A 23,386-nucleotide genomic window follows, 5' to 3' on the forward strand; every position below is an offset into this window, starting at 1 on the left:
AATGCCATTTGAAGTGCATCATCCTCTTATCCATATATATACTCATAGCAAGTTTCAACGAAATCCGCCAAAGCACTTCAAGATATGGCTCCGGACACAAAAGTGCCGGACGGACGGAAAGACGGACGGACGGAAAGACGGACGGACGAAAAGACGGAAGGATGGACGGATGAACGGACGGATGGACGGACAACGCTAAAAATATATCGTCATTTGTTATATATGTTGCAATTCAATATCTGTTTTGCCAAAAGAGACAAACAGTATTCCTTTTATTGCTTGCTAATAACAATAAGCTTTGTTGTTGACACCTTATAGCTTCTTAACACCCCATTTTTTTGGTTTTCACACAGACAGTGGACTGCATATATCATATAAAAGGCAGTTAGGGCACTTCTTTAGCCCCGAAATAGACGCACGAGAGAAGCTATGACAAATGGTAAGAGACAAAAACATAGATTGATTTGAGGGTTTACTTTTGACAACCAAATGACAGCCTCATGACCTGTACAGGTGAAAAATGGTTTTCGGAGTGAAAAATAATGGTTGTTGGCTGCTATAGCCATATGACCATTACACTCAAGTGTAATATGAAGTGATTTTCATTGGGGGGGATTTTTCTTATTAAAGTTGGGTGGTGTTGTGAGTTTTTTTGCAAACAAATACTTCAAATAAACATGTTTGAATATTATATTTACTTAGGTTAAACATAAGAACTGGAAAGGGGAATGAATTTACTCTTAAAAAATAAATTCTTTTTGAAAAGCTTCAATTGGAAATTATAGGCAATCATTTGGAAAAAAAGTATACTTGTTGAGATTGGGATTTGGGCTGAATTTTGGCCCCAAATTTGACCAAATATGTGCTCAGATGAACTAAAAGGAAAAGCTCATACACCAGTTGATTTGCAATAGTTTGCAATCAGACTGGTTGAAAAGACCATCATTACAGTAAGGTAAAAGGTGTCATTTAAAGATATAATCTTTAATACCAATACTGTATTATATATTAATATTTAGAATTTCATCCACATAAAACTACGAGCAGGTAGAATCAAAATAAAGGTAATCCCAAGATTTAACTCAAAAAATTTACTTATTTTGTTAAATTTAAGTGCAAACATGTTTAAACAAAACCACAGGTACCTATATATATATATATACATATATATATATATACAACATTTCTGGTTGTTATGAGTGATAAAGTTATACAAATTCATGTCATTTATTGTAAAATTTGAACAAACCACCATACAATGTTGGCCCTTGCAGTTTTAGAAAATAAGATTATAAACAAGGGCTGTGTGTAAAACATGCATGCCCCCCATATGGGCTGTCTGTTGTAGTGGCAGCCATTGTGTGAATACGATTTTTGTCACTGTGACCTTGACCTTTGACCTAGTGACCTGAAAATCAATAGGGGTCATCTGCGGGTCACGATCAATGTACCTATGAAGTGTCATGATCCTAGGCAAAAGCGTTCTTGAGTTATCATCCGAAAATCATTTTACTATTTCGGGTCACCGTGACCTTGACCTTTGACCTTGTGACCTCAAAATCAATAGGGGTCATCTGCAAGTCATGATCAATCTACCTATGAAGTTTCATGATCCTAGGCGTATGCGTTCTTGAGTTATCATCCGAAAACCATTTTACTATTTCGGGTCACTGTGACCTTGACCTTTGTCCTAGTGACCTCAAAATCAATAGGGGTCATCTTCAAGTCATGATCAATCTACCCATGAAGTTTCATGATCCTAGGCGTATGCGTTCTTGAGTTATCATCCGGAAACCATTTTACTATTTCGGGTCACCGTGACCTTGACCTTTGACCTAGTTACCTCAAAATCAATAGGGGATATCTGCGAGTCATGATCAATGTACCTATGAAGTTTCATGATCCTAGGCCCAAGCGTTCTTGAGTTATCGTCTGACAACCACCTGGTGGACGGACCGACAGACCGACCGACCGACAGACCGACCGACAGACCGACATGAGCAAAGCAATATACCCCCTCTTCTTCGAAGGGGGGCATAATAAGTGTTCCGCGGTCAGAGACATATGCCCCTCCAAACAGGGCTTTGTACTAGTGACCCCAATTTCAATAGGGGTCATTTACTGTCCTAGGCCAATGTGCGTGTGAAGTATCAAGCCAATCAGTCAATGCGTTGATGAGTTATTGATTGGAAACAATTTTCATACTTGTTGTGACAGTAACCTTGACCTTTGACCTAGTGACCCCAAAATCGATAGGGTTCATCTACTATCCAAGGCCAATGGGCATGGGAAGTATCAAGCCTAACGGTCAATTTGTTGAGGAGTTATTGATCAGAAACGCTTTTCCCACTTACTGTGCCAGTGACCATGACCTTTTACCTAGTGACCCCAATTCCAATAGGGGTCATCTACTGTCAAAGGCCAATGCACATGAGAAGTATCAAGCCAAAAGGTGAATCAGTTGACGAGTTATTGATCTGAAACGATTTCACACTAAGTGTGAAACAGTGACCTTGACCTTTGACCTAGTGACCCCAATTTCAATAGGGTTCATCAACTGTCCAAGGACAATGCAAATGTGAAGTATCAAGCCAATCAGTGAATCAGTTGACGAGTTATTGATGGGAAACGATTTCACACTAAGTGTGTAACAGTTCCCTTGACCTTTGACCTAGTGACCCCAATTTCAATAGGGGTCATCTACTGTCCAGGTCCAATGCAAATGGGAAGTATCAAGCCAATCGGTGAATCAATTGACGAGTTATTGATGGAGAAACGATTGAATTCTTTATGTGTATCAGTGACCTTGACCTTTGACCTAGTGACCCCAATTTCAATAGGGGTCATCTACTGTCCAATGCAAATGCACATGTGAAGTATCAAGCCAATCAAGCAATTGGTTGATAAGTTATTGATTGGAAACTATTTTCACACTAAGGCCGGTATTCCATGTCTCCGCGTCCGCGTTCTGTGTCCGCAAAAAAAACAAATTGGTTTAAATCTGTTGGAGCTATTTCATGTATCCGCGTTCTGCGTCCGCATTTTTCGTCCGCGTATTGCGTCCGTGAAAAATCGCTCGGTGAGCGATTTTTCACGGACGTGGACGCAGTACAGGGACGGCAGTCAACATGAAAGGTAGACTTTCAAGCATAGATAATAGTGAAAAAATAATAAATTTAGTAAGGGATCACCCTGAATTATACAACCAACATATGAAAGAATACAAAGACATTCCATCAAACATCTGTAAAAGCATAGCCAAAGAAATGTCAATTGATGGCGTTTCAAGTAAGTGAGAATAGTAATATGCGAATATATATCGTCTGCATATTGTACACTCTATAATCGCTTTTCAAAAGACACAGTATATATTTCAAACATTATATAACGCTAAAAGAAGTCGCTATTTATGTTCTTTTTTTGTCTATGCCAGTTCACATATAAGTTTTGAAGTTTGTCTAATACGAATAAATCTGTAATGTTTATCAATATAATTATGCTAATTGTTTGACGGTTTCTTATGATGGCACATGTACAGTACCTATGTCTGCGTTACCGTCTACTTACATGCAGTACTGCCGCAGCAGTCATCATAAAAATGTGTGCTCTACTAATAACGACATCTAAGTTCAAGTACCACCACCCATGGAAAGGCTAAAATAATAAGCTGATGCATGGAATAGATACTCCGTGTCCGTATACGAAACGCGGACATAGAACCCAGACACGGAGAGCGAAAACGGATGCATGGAAAACCGGCCTTAGTGTGATAGTGACCTTGACCTTTGACCTAGTTACCCAATTTCAATAGGGGTCATCTACTGTCCAAGGCCAATGCACATGTGATGTATCAAGCCAATCGGTCAATTCGTTGACGAGTTATTGATCGGAAACTATTTTCACACTAAGTGTTATAGTGACCTTGACATTTGACCTAGTGACCCCAATTTCAATAGGGGTCATCTACTGTCCAAGGCCAATGCACATGTAAAGTATCCAGCCAATCAGTCCATTCGTTGACGAGTTATTGATCGGAAACGAACTGGTTTACCGAAATTCAGACTGGTCTGCCGACATTCAGACTGGTCTACCGACAGGTCTACAGACATTCAGACTGGTCTACCGACAGGTCTACCGACACACAGACAGCAAAACAATATACCCCTTCTTCTTCGTTGTTAATGCATGGAAATCAACGACAGCATGTTTGAAATGTATGACCAAGTAATGATGTTTTCCTCTAACAAACAAAAGTATATTATGTCCCAAATACTATTCTGAAATGATATGCCAATGACTGCTACTTTTGTGATCTCATAAATTATGTATTTTGGTTATCAAAATAAAAATTTTTGCATATGTATCATCTTTTCAGCAATGATTGACAACATTGGTGGTCCAGGAAGAGTTAATTACTTTTTACCAACACTGAATGTTCCAATGATAAGTAACTTGAACTTAAAGAATATAGAAATATGTGCGGGTAGGACCATTCAACAAGTGTCAACTATCTCCTCAGCAGAAGTTGCTAGACAGACTTATTAGATAAAAATGAAGTAGGTATTTCACTGATTCATGTGATTGTTAATGTAGAACCAATGTTTTAAGTAATAAATAAAATGTAACGTTAATAGTCCGTTTCATATCCGGAAGGGATAATACATGTATTTGGTATTAACATTTGGATGAAGAATGTATATATGATATGTGGTGTTTACACTTACTTATTAATCCAGTTTGAAAGTGCGCATCATATAAAATACAAGTAATGACATGCTATGTCACGAATGTCTGAATAAATAAAAACGATGACACATCATAATGGATTATGTCACAATCCCCATGAAACACTAACGTCAGTTCTTACTCCTATGCAAGTTCTTGTGTTGTTGATGTCAGTATATAATTGTTTTCTTTAGTAACATGAAGAAAATGTTTTCAATTTATAGTAACAACTCTGAGAAGGCTTATTGAAGCCAAATAAATAAGATAAGACCGAATATTTTTCTGTTAATAAATCAAAATGGTTACAATTATTGCAATTACAATTTATTATTTTGCATAATTTCCTTTGACTGAAACTTATTGAAGGCCTTATGAACCTACCTGAGTGAATATAACTACTAGGCAAACATCAACTTCAAAGGAACAATGGTGTTATCTTTTCAGTGATATGCCTGTGCAGTAGGAAAATGAGACATGACAGTTCATAAACTCAAATTCAACCAAGAAAATTGATATAGAAGAACGCGTTTCATTTGCAATTTCAAACTAGGTTAGAAAATCTTACTGCACTGAGTAGGTTCCATTTCAAAAATAATATGAGGTGTATGTATGTTAGTTTATGAGTTTATTATAAGCTTTTCCTCATTTTTTTATATCTATTTTTGAACATTTGAACTCATCTCTATGCTCACATGTAAAAAATCTCAAATTCAGTATGGCGTTTATAGGCAAAGGGGGTACCCTTGTGTAAAGCAGGAACTTGAAGCATGATGTACATGATTTCTATGTTTTAAGATTGTAATTTCCTTTTGCTATTTTTTTGACAATTTATTAAAAAAAAAAAGACTTGTGACTAGAGATTGTATTTTTTCTTGTTTTCCGAAGAATGATGACATCACTTGTTTGTTTATATTTTCGTTATTCCTTTTTTCACATGTTATGCAATATCATATTTGTATATGTTATGCATTTATCTATAAATACATACTAAAACAAGAGCTGTCTCCATAGGATGACATATGCCTCCGAAAAACGCTTTGATAGAAGTTATGAGCATTTTTCGAAACCTAAATGCAGATTTCGAAACCTAAACGCGGTCCCTAAGTTCAAGGTCAAGGTCAAATGGGTCAAAATTTGTGTGCATATGGAAAGGCATTGTTCATATACACATGCATACCAATTATGAAGGTTACATCTGAAGCGACATAGATGTTATGAGCATTTTTTCGAAACCTAAACGCAAAAAGTGACGGACAGACAGACGGACAGTGTGATCACTATATGCCCTCCTTCGGGGGCATAAAAAGTGTTGTTTGTTCAATATTTAGACTAATGAGGGTGAAACTTGTCAATACATGGTTCAGAAAAAATGGAATATTGTTTTTTGGGGTTTTGACAACTTAAAATGTCAAAATAATAAATTATTGTACAGTGAATTGTATTTAAACTTTAATTATCAATGCAGAATATCACAACACTAAGAAATATGCCAAGAAAGAAGAGACAATCAAAATGCCCATAAGAGCGCTAATACCTTAAACGCTGCTTATAAAAGAAAACCTTGTTTGCACCTAGCTGTAGGATCCCGCACCTGGAGGAGTGATAATTGGGTGTTAGTTTATGCAATTAACAGTTTGAAGCCATGACGATCTAATAAGCGATTGTGTTAATTAATTTGAGTGAGATTTCGAGTAATATTTTTCTAAACCCCTTTCCACACAGATTCGTATAATCCAGTCTCTCAATTGCCCGATACATACGTGTCAACTGTCTCAATCGCATACTGCAACTTCTCCCATCTTTATCCATTACTCGATAATCCCATATTTGCCCGATTTCCATTTTAAAAGAAAATTCTGGTAAATATTGACGATAAGAGTGCTCAAGAATGTCATAAACACAAACATTAGCAATTTTTCAAAAGTATCAAATGAATTTCGACACATGTTTCTATTTAAAGATTTGATGAAATAAGAGTCCAATCAGGACAGTTGTATTCCAACATGCAGTGATCTTGTTTTTGACCTTACATGACTCAGTTTTGAACTCAGCTGCGATATGTGCTCAGATGAGTAAAAATGGACGGACGGTGTTTCTATATCCCTAGCTCAAAAAGTACTTCATGTTAAGGAGGGCTAAATATAATCATGCAGAAGAGTTATTGAAAATCTCTGAAAATTCGCCCGTTTAAAAGACGTGTGACTGGCTTCACTTTAAAGAAGCTACAGGGATCAAAGCATTTCAAAACAAGAGATGTGTTTGTCAGAAACACAATGCCCCCTACTGCGCCGCTTTGATTTATTTATTTTTGTTTTTGATTATATCCCTTTAAAAAATATTACTTCCCTTGTAAAAATGATCTGTACCTGTCAAATGATAAATAGAAATTATCTCCCTTTAAAGCTTGTTACTTCCCTTGGATTTGTTTTTTTTACCTTTGACCTTGAAGGATGACCTTGAACTTGACCTTTCACCACTCAATTTGTGCAGCTCAACGAGATACACATGCATGCCAAATATATCAAGTTGCTAATTCAATATTGCAAAAGGTATGGCAAAATTTCAAAGTTTTCTGACGGACCGACGGACATTTCAAATGCTATATGCCACCCTACCGGGGGCATGAAAATATTAATGCATTCCAAATAGCTAATGGCATGTAAGTATTTCAAAAAAATCTCAATGCATTCAAAATATATCACACACAGAAAATAATTATGGTATTTTTGTCCATAAATTTCGGAACATGTATGAAATGAAGCAATTTAAGACAGCTGTACCCCTTCTTTATATTTACAGTATAAATAGCCTTTGTAAAGTATTAATTTTGGATCCATGAGTTTAAGTTGAAAATGTATGAAATCCGGATAATTGTGCTGGGGGTCCTGGGGGCCGCCAGGGCCACCTGATGGGTGCAGGGCAAAGCCCTGATGGTGGGCATTGGGGGCCCCCCGAATCTCCTGCAATTAAGCCAATTAGAAACCATTTTTAGTAAGGTAATAGCGCTTCTCATGCTACTTCACAAGACCATCTTCTTGTTTTCTCCATTATATTTATAAGAATGTATTGCTTTAAAAATAATGGCATTAAAAACAATATATTTCCGGTAATTATGGACCAAATCCACACATGTTCATCCATTTTGTCATAACATCGCAGTATACACAATAGGTCAGTAGACGTGCTAACGCCCAACACTAAATCCAGTTTTGTCTGAATGTTTTCTTTTATCAGTATACAGTACAATAGCTGATTCAATAATAATTCAACTAAACGAACTTAATGATAAAGATACGGTGTGTTTTATTTGAAATTAATTTAGAGGAAATGTCAATTCCAAATTATTCGAGATATAATTCTGTTAAAAAGAACAACAAAACTTTGAACCCAAATCAACAGATCTCAATGTTCTTTGCTCTACAAAGTTTTTCTCCAAAAATCAATACACACACGCTTTCCATGCGCATTGCGAATATTTTGTGGGGACAAAGGGTGAACAAAAGATATGAGGAATTTCTATTTATAGCTTTATGGTAATTCTAATTATGGCAGTATAGAATCGAAGGAGACTTCAAGCACAAACCGCACATCTGGTTTATAAGAATACACTGCAGGCGGTTTTTATTGAGTTACTTGAACTGGCTGCCAGCTGCCCCGCTAAAATTTTCTCAATGGATTTACGCAAGTTGAAAAAAACGGCCTTGGCGGCGATAAAAAAAACGGAATTCCGGTTTAACCAAGAAAACTTTCACCCCTGTAGATCTAGGTCCTTATGGTACCAAGCCTGAAATACTTTCTTCAAGAAAACATATTTACCTCATCATTTGACCATCTAGCTATCACTATCATGTTAATCATAAGGCCTTTGTGCATTGCTGAAATTTCTTCATTAATATGTGAATTCTGGCATTGTAGGGTCTGTTCTGGCATTTCAAGCATGAGTTCTTTTTTTATACTTTGAGCACTTTTTTAGCACTGCAATTTTTTGTTGGAAATGCCTCATTCATAACACTGTAATTTAGTAAATTATGGAATTTGAAATACTGAGCATAAAGCTTTTCAAGTTATGTAAACTTTCCAATAATGAATTTCCTTTCCCGTTTTCATCCTTGAAGTTAACTTTATACCCAATCCAAGCCAATAAAACTTGTTTTACCACTGAATCTAATTCTTGTTAACAAGTAATGCAGTATTACATTTTGAATTAAACTTTTTTGACTGATTTTTCACGCCATTTGTTAATTGTTTACCAGGCTTCATGCAGGCAACTAATTCCAAACGTGTCAGGATAAATGTCAATTAATATTTCATGCTTATGCTAAATGATTACAGCAAGCAAAACCAGTCTGCTTGATTTTGTGTAACCTTGGCACCTGTATAGTAGTGTACAATTATGTGCAAATATTTCAGAGCATGCCTTGCGGAACTCAGAAAAATAGTGCCCTACCCCCACCTTCAAAATGCCCCTCGAATTTAACTCAATGTCAAAAATCACCATTGGAGCTTCAAAATCATGGAAATCTGTGAGTTTGAAGAAGATTCTCATCCCTGATATAATACCAAAATGACAATTCATTAATATACAAGGGCTGTTTGTAAAACATGCATGCCCCCCGTATGGGCTGTCATTTGTAGTGGCAGCCATTGTGTGAATACGTTTTTTGTCACTGTGACCTTAACCTTTGACCTAGTGACCTGAAAATCAATAGGGGTCATCTGCGAGTCATGATCAATGTACCTATAAAGTTTCATGATCATAGGTTTAAGCGTTCTTGAGTTATCATCCGGAAACCATTTTACTGTGTCGAGTCACCGTGACATTGACCTTTGACTTAGTGACTGAAAATCAATAGGGGTCATCTGCAAGTCATGATCAATGTACCTATGAAGTTTCATGATCCTAGGCGTAAGCGTTCTTGAGTTATCATCCGTAAACCATTTTTCTGTGTCGAGTCACCGTGACCTTGACCTTTGACCTGAAAATCAATAGGGGTCATCTGCGAGTCATGATCAATGTACCTATAAAGTTTCATGATCCTAGGCATAAGTGTTCTTGAGTTATAATCCGGAAACCATTTTACTGGTTTGAGTCACTGTGACCTTGACCTTTGACCTAGTGACCTGAAAATCAATAGGGGTCATCTGCGCGTCATGATCAATGTACCTATGAAGTTTCATGATCCTAGGCGTAAGCGTTCTTGAGTTATCATCCGGAAACCATTTTTCCGTGTAGAGTCACCATGACCGTGACCTTTGACCTAGTGACCTGAAAATCAATAGGGGTCATCTGCGAGTCATGATCAATGTACCTATAAAGTTTCATGATCCTAGGCGTAAGCGTTCTTGAGTTATAATCCGGAAACCATTTTACTGGTTCGAGTCACCGTGACCTTGACCTTTGACCTAGTGACCTGAAAATCAATAGGGGTCATCTGCGAGTCATGATCAATGTACCTATGAAGTTTCATGATTCTAGGCGTAACCGTTCTTGAGTTATCATCCGGAAACCATTCAGTGGACGGACCGACGAACGGACGGACGGACGGACCGACATGTGCAAAACAATATACCCCCTCTTCTTCGAAGGGGGGCATAAATATTCATCATAATACTAATCATTTTTCAACAAAGTATCTTACCTTTAACTGACCATATTTCTGATTCTGGAGGAATGAATCTGCACTACTACTTCTGGACACATCTGTTCAAAACAGGGAAAATGCATTTAAATTGTCTTCAGCAAAAATAAAAGTAAATTGTATATTTAATTCTATATCCCTGCACCTTTGGTGTGGGATAAAAATTGACACTTATGATTTCTGAAATTAAGGATTAATAAAATGTCCACAAATATTGAAAATATGAAAAACTATTAATAAAAGTATTGGCATTGATGAAAAAATTCATTTATAACTTTTCAAGCTAATTACAGTCTGAATTATTGTACATTAATATGTATGAATAATGCTGGACTTGATAACAAAATACATTCAAAATTCATCAAGGTAACTACAATATGTCTTAAGGTTTGGTCATGTTTGCATAGACAGTGCATGCATTACGTATCACTTGTTAAAGTGTCCGCTTTCACTAAATTGCATTCTGTTTCTATTAATACTAGGCATAAAAGGAAGAAGCAAATTAAAGCCCAGTTAAAAGAAAAAAAAGTGCACCAGGTATATGGTTTATCACAAACAAAAGGGCCTGAAAGGCCCAAAGTCGCTCACCTGAGATAACAAGATATTATTGGGACAAATCTTCTGACCAAGTTTCATGATGATCGGAAAATAAATGTGACCTCTAGAGTGTTAACAAGGTTTTACTATAGCCATATAAGGAAAAATGCCCCGCCCCTGTGGTTGCCATGTTTTTAAACCAACCGGTATCGTTTTTGAACTCGTCCAAGATATTAATGGGATGAATCTTTTGACCGAGTTTCATGAAGATCGGACTATAAATGTGGCCTCTAGAGTGTTAAAAAGATTTAACTAAACCCATATATAGCCATATAAGGAAAAATGACCCGCCCCTTGACAGCCATGTTTTTCAATCAAATGTAACCATTATCGAACTCATCAAAATATCATTAAGACAAACCTTTGTGACCAAATTTCATGAAGATTGGACAATAAATGTGGCCTCTAGAGTGTTAACAAGGTTTTATTATAGCCATATAAGGAAAAATTCCCCGCCCCCTGGCGGCCATGTTTTTCAACCAACCAGCATCATTTTCGAACTAGTCCAAGATATTATTAGGATGAATCTTCTGACTAAGTTTCATGAAGATTGGACAATAAATGTGGCCTCTAGAGTGTTAACAATATTTTACTATAGCCCTATATAGCCATATATGGAAAAATGCCTCGCTCCTTGGCAGCCATGTGTTTCAAGCAAAGGTTACCATTTTTGAACTCATCCAAGATATCATTGGGACAAATCTTCTGAGCAAGTTTCATGAAGATCAGAAAATAAATGTGGACTCTAGAGTGTTCACAAGGTTTTACTATAGCCATATAAGGAAAATGCCCCACCCCTGGCGGCCATGTTTTACAACCAACCAGCATCATTTTTGAACTCATCCAAAATATTATTGGGATAAATCATCTGACCAAGTTTCATGAAGATCAGATAATAAATGTGGCCTCTAGAGTGTTAACAAGATTTTACTATAGCCCTACATAGCCATATAAGGAAAAATGCCCCGCCCCTTGGCAGCCATGTTTTTCAAGCAAATGTGACCATTTTCGAACTCATCCAAGATATCATTGAGACCAATCTTCTGACCAAATTTCATGAAGATTGGACAATAAATGTGCCCTCTAGAGAGTTAACAAGGTTAATGTTGATGCCGAAAATTCACAACGCACAACGCACGACGGACAAAAGGCGATCACAAAAGCTCACCATGAGCACGTTGTGCTCAGGTGAGCTAAAAAACATAAAAACATGCATTTTATATAATTTAGGTAAATTAATACTCCTATATTTATACATCTAGACAAACCTAAAACCTTGTGTACATATTTCGTGTCAAACTTTATGACAAATAAAAGAGGCATAAAGTTTGAAGAATGGAAAACACTTAACATTTCACTTTGATCATTTGTTAGTAGCATGAGCGCATTTGTTTGCAGCTTACACATTCTATGGAATTAATATATATATAAATGTACTGGGTGACAACGTTCTAGGTATTATACAGCTCTAAATCAGTGTGGAAAACCACACCAGACCACAACTGCAACAATAGAAATTACCTATATATCAAAAACTTCGGAAATCGGAAACACAGAGAGTTATGTGAAAAAGTTTCACTCAAGCAGTCTAAAACCACAAGCTGGTCTTTCTCTCTAATTTCTGCAGAAAAGCAGTGAATATTACAGAAGTTATATTGCAGCAGGGTCTTGTTACCGGGTAATATGGGCACTAATGGGCCTATAGCCCATGGTCCATGGAAATAAATCACATGTTTGAAGCAATCCCATAAGACACAGTACATGGCAATATCATAAGGTAAAATTACTAAGCTTTCTTTAATAAATGAAAAAGGATAGTGCTTTTAAAATATTAACAAAGCCTAAGTTTGAAATTCTATATGATGACATGTCTTAAATACTTTTGCATGTTGTCTAAAATTTGCAATAGAAACATTAAAGATGGCAAACAACACACTTAAAACAACACCTTTAGCATTTACACAATGTAGAGATAACTACAGCCAATCCAGACATCACAAATTCGCCTATAGGCAGCAGAAAGATCAGAAATCATAACCTTATGTCCTTTAACCTAAAACCACATTTGCAGCCATAGTGACATCATTTATCCCATACTGATGACCTACTTTTCCCTTGTAGATTCCAGCGCTGCTCCTCTTGCTGCCTCAGCATGGCCTCCTGCTGGCTCTCCAGTGTTGTGTTGGTCACTGGAGCCTCGGGGAACATGCTGTGCAGTGCATGCCGCGACTCAGAGTCCGCTACAACACACACAACACACGGACATGTAACAACAACTGGCTATGACAAATAAACAAGAACTTATTCTAAAGTTCAACAAGCAAATTTGTTGAATTGATATCCCCCACCAAATAAACTTTGTTTATGGATTGGTGCAAATCCCTTGATATACAGTATAATCCATTAAGTGTAGGGCAATAATTGATAGGTAATAATTAAGTGTAGGGTAATTGTTTCTATGAATTGCAATTCTCCTCATTGATATCTACACACCAATGAAGTTTCATAATGAAATCTTGTTGCGTATCTGAGATATAGCCTTGAAAAGTTACATCATACGAAAACAACACAGGGGTAACTATTAGTTAAGAAAGTGCAGGGTTATGGTTCTAGTGCATGGCACTTCTTCCCATTGATTTCTACACAGCCATGAAGATTCATTTTGAAATGTTTTATAATTTTTTAGATAAAGCATCAAAAAGTTCTATCATACAAAAACAACAAAGGCCAATTATATACCTCTTATTTAAGAAAGTGAAGAGTTATGGTTCTTAAGCATGGCACTTCTCCACATTAATGTCAATACACCTATGAAGTTTTATTTTGAAATTTTGCATGGTATCTGAGAAAAAGCCCTGGTTAAACTCATCATACAAAAAAAACAAAAACAAGAGGGCCTCAAAGTCCCAAAGTCGCTCACCTGAGATAAAAAGGAACTAGGGGTGGGACCGAATATCCAAATATTCGACAATCGGCCAAATATTGGAATCCAAAGTTCATATTCCAATATTCTATTTTTATGCAAAGATACTTATAAAAAAGGTTACACTATAAGTACATTTACACAGTCGTAGTTTGGGTTTGGTGCAGACGACTTACCTGTATAAGTCATTGTTTGGATAACAGCTGCCATCCATGAACGAAATGATCATTGGCAAACAGGAGGGTATAATCAGAGGGACCAATCGTAAATTTACTCTAAATTTAGATTGATGCAATTAGTACAAACTATTTTCTGAAAATTTGTTGAAAATGAATTTTTTTGTATGTGAAACATCAATGTGTATCGATAAGCATTAAATTTGTTTGATATACAAAATCTGTGTTTTGACAGGTTTATTAACCTCAGGTGGTATAATACACTGTATCTTTGGACTTTATTAGGCCCAAGTTGGCTTTTATTTCAGTACGACACATCTATCAATAGCAATTAGCGACCCCTATCCTAACAAGAGCTGTCAGAGGACAGCGCGCTCGACTATTCGAGTGCTTGACAGTATAACGTAAGCCATCATGGGGAAATTGTTCATATTCAATAATTTATTAGACAATCTTTCAAAAATAAAAAAAAAGGAACAAAAAAATATTTAAATTTTTTTGGGCGGGGGAGGGGTAGAGGGGTTTAGAGGGGGGTATAATGTGGGGTGTGGTCATTTATAAGATGATCTTTCAAAAATAAAAAAAAGGAAAAAAATAAAAAATAAAATTGGGGGGGGGGCAAGGATTCTGGGTTGGGGCATGGGGTATTGTTTGGGTGGAATCCATTGTGGTATTCAGGTAAGTGTTGTTTTGTCAAAATATTAATAAAATCTGATCATAAATAAAGAAGTTCTTGCAATGTAACTAAAGTTACTAAAAAAGGCCATAATTCTTACAAAATGCTTGATACAGTTGTCTGCTCTTGTTTATAGATTGGGGTCATGTTGGTTAAGAAGTTTTCAAAATATGAAAGCAATATGTCAAGGGACATTGAAAATATTTGAGGTGGTACGCAAACTTCAACATAGATTTATCAATAATATGCATATTCTAAGTGAAACAAGATGTGTTTGTGAAACACAATGTCCCCCTATATGATGTTTGACCTTGAAGGATGACCTTGACCTTGTGAAGGATGACCTTGACCTTGACCTTTCACCACTCAAAATGTGCAGCTCTATGAGATACACATGCATGCCAAATATCAAATTGCTATCTTCAATATTGCAAAAGTATTCATAAAATAAGCGATTTGGGCAACATATATTTGACCTCTGACCTTGAAGGATGACCTTGACCTTGACCTTTCACCACTCAAAATGTGCAGCTCCATGAGATGCACATGCATGCCAAATATCAAGTTGCTATCTTCAATATTGCAAAAGTACTTATAAAATAAGCGATTTGGGCCACATATATTTGACCTCTGACCTTGAAGAATGACCTTGACCTTGACCTTTCACCACTCAAAATGTGCAGCTCCATGAGATACACATGCACGCCAAATATCAAGTTGCTATCTTCAATATTGCAAAAGTATTCATAAAATGAGTGATTTTGGCCACATATATTTGACCTCTGACCTTGAAGGATGACCTTGACCTTGACCTTTCACCACTCAAAATGTGCAGCTTCATAAGATACACATGCATGCCAAATATGAAGTTGCAATCTTCAATATAGCAAAAGTTATTGCAAAATGTTAAAGTTGGCGCAAACAGACCAACAGACCAACGGACCAACAGACCAACAGACAGGGCAAAAACAATATGTCCCCCACTACTATAGTGGGGGACATAAAAAGGGCCATAATTCTTACAAAATGCTTGATACAGTTGTCTGCTCTTGTTTATAGGTTGGGGTCATGTTGGTAAAGAAGTATACAAAATATTAAAGCGATATGTCAAGGGACATAGGAAATATTTGGGGAAGTACGAAAACTTTAACATTTGCACGCTCACGCTAACGCTAACGCTCACTCCGACGCCGGGGTGAGTAGGATAGCTCCACTATATATATATTTCATATATAATAGTCGAGGTAAAACACCATGGTGTGAATGCCTGATAAAATGAATAATTTGCCGATAAGTCGCTGATAAGGTACCAAAAACAACACTGGTGCACTTGAGAAGTAGAAGTGGGTGTTAATAGGGGACAATAAAGGGATAAGCAGTGGGAAGTTTTAGCCAGACTGACCCTAAATAGCGAAATTTATTGTGAATTTATAGAACGTACGTCGTGTTTTACGAAAGTCGGGACAAAGTATCTTATATCAGGACGCCGGGACAAATACCCCAAAGGCAGGACTGTCCCGCCGAGATCGGGACGTATGGCATATTTGTTTTAATTGCTTTATCCATGTATTAAATCAATGATTATCTGATCAGAATTTAATTACTCAAATATTAACAAATAAAATCGTTGTAGTTCTTAATTCCAGAAAAAATAGCGAAATCAAAACTATAAATATTTATCGATGGGAAGTAATCCAAATCAATAAGATGTATTAAAATAAATTAGAATTATGGTCATGTGTTTTCCGGAAATATCTTATATCTTATAAAAATAAACAGTATTTATTTAACAAGAGGGCCTGAAAGGCCCAAAGTCGCTCACCTGAGATAACAAAATATTTTTGGGACAAATAATCTGACCAAGTTTCATGAAGATTGGAAAATAAATGTGGCCTCTAGAGTGGTAACAAGGTTTAACTATAGCCATATAAGGAATAATGCCCCGCCCCCTGGCAGCCATGTTTTTCAACCAACCGTCATCATTTTTGAACTCATCCAAGATATTATCGGGATGAATCTTCTGACCAAGTTTCATGAAGATTGGACAGTAAATGTGGCCTCTAGAGTGTTTACAAGATTTTACTATAGCCATATAAGGAAAATGCCCCGCCCCTTGGAAGCCATGTTTTTAAGCAAACATAATTATTTTCGAAACTCATCCAAGATATCATTGAGACCAATCTTCTGACCAAATTTCATGAAGATTGGACAATAAATGTGGCATCTAGAGTGTTAACAAGGTTTTACTAAAGCCATATATAGCCATATAAGGAAAAATGCCCCGCCCCTGGTGGCCATGTTTTTAAAGCAACCAAAACCATTTTCAAAATCATCCAAGATATCATTGGGACAAATCTTCTGACCAAGTTTCATGATGATCGGAAAATAAATGTGACCTCTAGAGTGTTAACAAGGTTTTACTATAGCCATATAATGAAAAATGCCCCGCCCTGATTGTGGCAATGTTTTTCAACCAACCGGCATCATTTTTTAACTCGTCCAAGATATTATTGGGATAAATATTCTGACCGGGTTTCATGAAGATCGGACAAAAAATGTGGCCTCTAGGGTGTTAACAAGATTTTACTATAGCCATATATAGCCATATAAGAAAAAATGCCCTGCGTGGCAGCCATGTTTTTCAAGCAAACGTAACCATTTTCAAACTCATCCAAGATATCAATAAGACAAATCTTCTGACCATATTTCATGAAGATTGGAAATAAATGTGGCCTCTAGAGTGTTATCAAGGTTTTACTATAGCCATATAAGGAAAAATGCCTCGCCCCTGGCAGCCATATTTTTTAACCAAGGGGCATCATTTTTGAACTTGTCCGAGATATTATGAGGATGAATCTTTTGACCAAGTTTCATGAAGATTGGACAATAAATGTGGCCTCTAGAGTGTTTACAAGATTTTACTATAGCCATATATTGCCATATAAGAAAAAATGCCCCGCCCCTTGGCACCCATGTTTTTCAAGCAAAGGTTACCATTTTTACATTCATCCAAGATATCATTGGGAAAAATCTTCTGACCAAGTTTCATGAAGATCAGAAAATAAATGTGGCCTCTAGAGTGTTTACAAGGTTTTACTATAGCCATATCAGGAAAAATGCCCCGCAACCTGGCGGTCATGTTTTTCAACCAACTCGCATCATTTTCGAACTCGGCCAAGATATTATTGGGATAAATCTTCTAACCAAGTTTCATGAAGATTGGACAATAAATATGGCCTCTAGAGTGTTAACAAGATTTTACTATAGCCATATATAGCCATATAAGGAAAAATGCCCAGCCCCTTGGCAGCCATGTTTTTCAAGCAAAGGTTACCATTTTTGAACTCATCCAAGATAGCATTGAGACCAATTCTGACCAAATTTCATGACGATTGGACAATAAATGTGGCCTCTAGAGAGTTAACAAGGCAAATGTTGACGGCGCACGACGCACCACGGACAAAAAGCGATCACAAAAGCTCAACATGAGCACGTTGTGCTCAGGTGAGCTAAAAATTATTAATCTATACAGTTTTTCAAAGCTGCATATAAGATACGATTTATAGTGGTATTTGTTGCAATCAGGAATAGTACTTTACTCCGGACGGTCACAAGTTCGGACATTTTAATAACAAGAGCTGTCTCCATAGGATGACATATGCCCTCGAAAAACACTTTGATAGTTATGTAAGACAGCTAAATAACAGAACAAACTTTCGAAACCTAAATGCCGACCCTAACTTCAAGGTCATGGCCACAGGGTTCAAGAAATGTGTGTGTCTAGAAAGGCCTTTTCCATATATAAATGCATACCAAATAAGAAGGTTATATCTGAAGCGACATTGAAGTTATAAGCATTTTTCGTAACCTAAATGCAGATTTCGAAACCTAAATGTGGACCCTAAGTTCAAGATCAAGGTCAAAGGGGTTAAATTTGTGTGCATATGGAAAGGCCTTGTTCATATACACATGCAAACCAAATATGAAGGTTACATCTGAAGCGACATAAAAGTTATGAGCATTTTTTGAAACCTGAACACAGATTTTGAAACCTTAACGCAGACCCTAAGTTCAAGGTCAAGGTCAAAGCGGTCAAAATTTGTGTGTGTATGAAAAGGCCTTGTCCATATACACATGCATACCAAATATGAAGGTTACATCTGAAGCGACATAGAAGTTATGAGCATTTTTCGAAACCTAAACGCAGATTTCAAAACCTAAATGCGGACCCTAAGTTCGAGGTCAAGGTGAAAGGGGTCAAAATTTGTGTGCGTATGGAAAGGCCTTGTCCATATACACATGCATACCAAATATGAAGGTTACATCTGAAGCGACATAGAAGTTATGAGCATTTTTCTAAACTTAAACGCAGATTTTGAAACCTAAACACGGACCCTAAGTTCAAGGTCAAGGTCAAAGAGGTCAAAATTTGTGTGCGTATGGAAAGGCCTTGTCCATATACACATGCATACCAAATATGAAGGTTACATCTGAAGCGAGAGAGAAGTTATGAGCATTTTTCGTAACCTAAACGCACATTTCGAAACCTAAACGCGGACCCTTAGTTCAAAGTCAAGGTCAAAGGGGTATAAATTTGTGTGTGTATGGAAAGGCCTTGTCCATATACACATGCATACCAAATATGAAGGTTACATCTGAAGCGACTTAGAAGTTTTTTGCATTTTTCAAAAAAATGTGACGGACAGTGCGATCACTATATGCCGCCGAAACCTTCGGGGGAATAAAAATAGAATATTCGAATATATTCGAATAATGAAAACGAATATTTGAATATCATTTCAGGATTCGTTTCCATCCATCAAAGGAACTGACCTGTTCCGTGCAGCCTAAAATATCATTAGAACAAAAGTTCTGACCAAGTTTCATGAAAAGTGAACTATAAATGTAACTTTTAGAGTGCTAACAAGGTTTTACTATCATGTTCTGACCAAGTTTCATGAAGATTGGACAATAAATGTGACTTTTAGAGTATTAACAAGTTTTTATTATAGCCATATATGGAAAAAGCCCCCCCTGGTGGCCATGTTTTTCAACCAACCGGAACAAGGTCGCCGTGGTGTAATGGATATGGTGTTCGCCTAGCGACTGGGAGGTCACGGGTTCGATCCCCGCTGTGGGAGCGTTCTTTCGATCTCCCATATAGACACCAAGTACTGGTTCTAGGCCTAGGAAACTGACTCGAGAGCATTTCAAATAAGAAGGAATTACTTTCTATGCACTCGAGCTAAAATAAATAGGTTTAAACTAACCAACTGGAACCATTTTTAAACTTGTCAAAGATATGATTGGGATAAATCTTCTGACCAAGTTTCATGAAGATCGGACAATTAATGTGGCCTCTAGAGTGTTAACAAGGGTTCACTATAGCCATAAAAAGCCATATAAGGATAAATTCCCCGCCCCCTGGCGGCCTTGTTTTCCAACAGACCAGAACCATTTTGACACTTGTCCAATACATCATTAGGAAAAATCTTCTGACCAAGTTTCATGAAGATTGGACAATAAATGTGGCCTCTAGAGTGTTAACAAGGTTTTACTATAGCCGTATAAAGCCATATAAGGAAAGATTCCCCGTCCCTTGGCGGCCATGTTTTTCAAGCATACGTAACCATTTTCAAACTCGTCCGAGATATTATTGGGACAAATCTTCTGACCAAGTTTCATGATCATCAGGCAATAAATGTTGCCTCTAGAGCGTTAACAAGGTTTTACTATAGCCATACTTGGAATAATGCCCCACTCCCTGGTGGCCATGTTTTTCAACCAACTGGAACCATTTTCGAACTCGTACAAGATATCATTGGCACAAATCTTCTCACCAAATTTTATGAAGATTGGACAATAAATGTGACATCTAGTATGTTAACAAGAGCTTGTCACACTAGTGCCAAATCCCCGCCGAAATGTGTTTGCTTGTATGACAATATTTGTTTTAGAGAGTAGAATAATATTTGTAAAAACAAATAAAGGAAGATAATTCATTATGCTCCGGACAAACATTTACTTTGAAATTAAATAAAGGGATATAATTCAAACACTCAGGTAGATAGAGTTATGGTTCTTAGTCACTGCACTTCTCCTACTTGCCATCTGTTTAAGTTTGAAGTTTCAAGTAAATCCCTTCAGTAGATTTAGAGTTATGCTCCGGACAAAAATTTACTTTAAAATTATATAAAAGGGGAGATAATTCAAAAACTAAGGTAGATAGAGTTATGGTTCTTGGTCACTGCACTTCTCCTAGTTGCCATATGTTTATATTTCAAGTTTCAAGTAAATCCCTTTAGTACATTTAGAGTTATGCTCAGGACAAAATTTACTTTAAAGTTGTATAAAAGGGGAGATACTTCAAAAACTAAGGTAGATAGAGTTATGGTTCTTAGTCACTGCACTTTTCCTACTTGCCATCTGTTTATATTTCAAGTTTCAAGTAAATCCCTTCAGTAGATTTAGAGTTATGCTCCGGACAAAAAATTACTTTAAAATTATATAAAAGGGGAGATAATTCAAAATCTAAGGTAGATAGAGTTATGGTTCTTGGTCTCTGCACTTCTCCTAGTTGCCATCTGTTTATATTTCAAGTTTCAAGTAAATCCCTTCAGTAGATTTAGAGTAATGCTCCAGACAAAAATGTACTTTAAAATTATATAAAAGGGGAGATAATTCAAAAACTAAGGTAGATAGAGTTGTGGTTCTTGGTCACTGCACTTCTCCTACTTGCCATCTGTTAATATTTTAAGTTTCAAGTAAATCCCTTCAGTAGATGTAGAGTTATGCTCCGGACAAAAATTTACATTAAATCATATAAAAGGGGAGATAAATCAAAAACTAAGGTAGATAGAGTTGTGGTTCTTGGTCACTGCACTTCTCCTAGTTGCCAACTGTGTATATTTCAAGTTTCAAGTAAATCCCTTCAGTAGATTTAGAGTTATGCTCCGGACAAAAATGTACTTTAAAATCATATAAAAGGGGAGATAATTCAAAAACTAAGGTAGATAGAGTTATGGTTCTTGGTCACTGCACTTCTCCTAGTTGCCATCTGTTTATATTCTAAGTTTAAAGTAAATCCATTGAATAGATTAGGAGTTATGCTCCGGACAAAGTTTCAGCCGGACGGACAGACGGACGGACAGACAGACAGGACCAATTACTATATCCCCTCCGAAAATTTTTCGGCGGGGATAACAAGACAAATGTTGACGGCGCACGTGGCACAATTGACAAAAGGCGGTCATAAAAGCTCACCATGAGCACATTAATTGTGCTCAGGTGAGCTAAAAAGGGCAATAACTCTTATTAAAGACAGTGTATGGGCATTGATATCAATACACCTATGAAGTTTCATGTTAATATCTTATATAATTCCTGAAATACAGCTCTAAACAGTTTTGTGACAGACTGACGGACTGACAGATTGATGGACTGACAGACGGACAAGCCCAATTCTATATCCCTCCGCCTGTGCTGCGGGATAATTATAGTGCAGATTCAGGACAAGTAAAATTTTTTTTAATGCAATTCAGATCCTATTAGACACAATTTGAATTGTACGTTTGATTACATGGGAGAATATGAGAGAAAAAAGTTTATATGTACATAATACTTAAACATAGACAGGCAATATTTCAGTAGCATATTTTAAAAGCAAGATTGTATTCTTACGCTGTTCCAACAATCGTCTTATGTTTGGCTTGCTAGACACCTCATGATCTGACATTTCTACATTTGGGTCCTGAAAAAAAAACTATGATTAAATGGGTATACAGTACAGACAATGCAGAACAAACATATTTTCGCGATCCGCGGCGTCAAAGCGCAACGAGTCGATGCCGAGTCGGCAGTTGAAGCCGCGTCATTCGCATCTGTCCACCGAGGCAAGCCACGATTTGACGCCGAGTCAATGCGCATCATAAAATAACAAGAAACTGTCGGAGACGGGTGATGCTCCCCAAAGTTTTTTTTGTCACAATATTACACTTTATATTCAGATAAAAGGAAACGTCTTGAGGGGAATAACTTTGGACAAAATAATTCCGGTCATTAGTTGCTGAGAAATAGCCCAGACAAAAATTGTGCACAGATGGACAGACGCACAGACACACGCATGGACAGAGGAAACGGCAACTATATGCTCCCCCCAAAATAATTTTAGGGGGAGCATAAAAATCTTTTAAAAATGATTAGTTAGTGAATAAATTTTAAAAGAACAATTATAACTAGAGCTTTGTCACAGACGTGACGAATACCCCCACATGCCGCATTGACACATAATATTTTGCATGTCGTCTTCACAAAAAACAGCGGACACCATGCTCAATTTTTAAAATGCACTAAGTGACCCCTTGACCCAGTTTTTGACCCAGAAAGGCCCATGTTCTAACTTGGCCTTAAGATCATCTCCATAAAACTTCTGACCAAGTTTGGTGAAGATCGGATGTAAACTACTTGAATTAGAGAGCGGACACCATGCTGAATGTTAAAAAACGCACTCAGTGACCCCGTGATCTAGTTTTAGGCCCGGAATGGCCCATGTTCAAACTTGTCCTAGAGATCATTTAGATAAAACTTGTGACCAAGTTTGGTGAGGATTGGATGAAAACTACTTGAATTAGAGAGCAGACAACATAGTGAG

At 36.9% G+C, this 23,386-nt stretch overlaps 2 protein-coding genes across 12 annotated transcripts in view; one reads left to right on the forward strand and one right to left on the reverse strand.

The window, feature by feature from the left end:
• Positions 1-23,386, forward strand: part of LOC127844170 (uncharacterized) — a 295,187-nt gene that overhangs the window by 208,978 nt on the left and 62,823 nt on the right. The window lies entirely within an intron of this gene.
• Positions 1-23,386, reverse strand: part of LOC127844162 (uncharacterized) — a 76,361-nt gene that overhangs the window by 7,718 nt on the left and 45,257 nt on the right. For 4 of the 7 annotated variants that reach the window (XM_052374188.1, XM_052374189.1, XM_052374190.1 and 1 more), the window contains exons 7-9: positions 22,417-22,486; positions 13,070-13,201; positions 10,365-10,426 (exon numbers count right to left, since the gene is read on the reverse strand). In XM_052374188.1, the coding sequence (XP_052230148.1) occupies positions 10,365-10,426; positions 13,070-13,201; positions 22,417-22,486 (264 nt within the window). Of the gene's footprint in view, positions 1-1,193; positions 2,975-10,364; positions 10,427-13,069; positions 13,202-22,416; positions 22,487-23,386 lie in introns of those variants that run through there. The other 3 variants (XM_052374193.1, XM_052374194.1, XM_052374192.1) reach the window with 3 other exon arrangements.

The sequence above is a fragment of the Dreissena polymorpha genome, chromosome 9 (genome assembly GCF_020536995.1).
Source record: "Dreissena polymorpha isolate Duluth1 chromosome 9, UMN_Dpol_1.0, whole genome shotgun sequence".
Lineage (NCBI taxonomy): Eukaryota > Metazoa > Mollusca > Bivalvia > Myida > Dreissenidae > Dreissena > Dreissena polymorpha.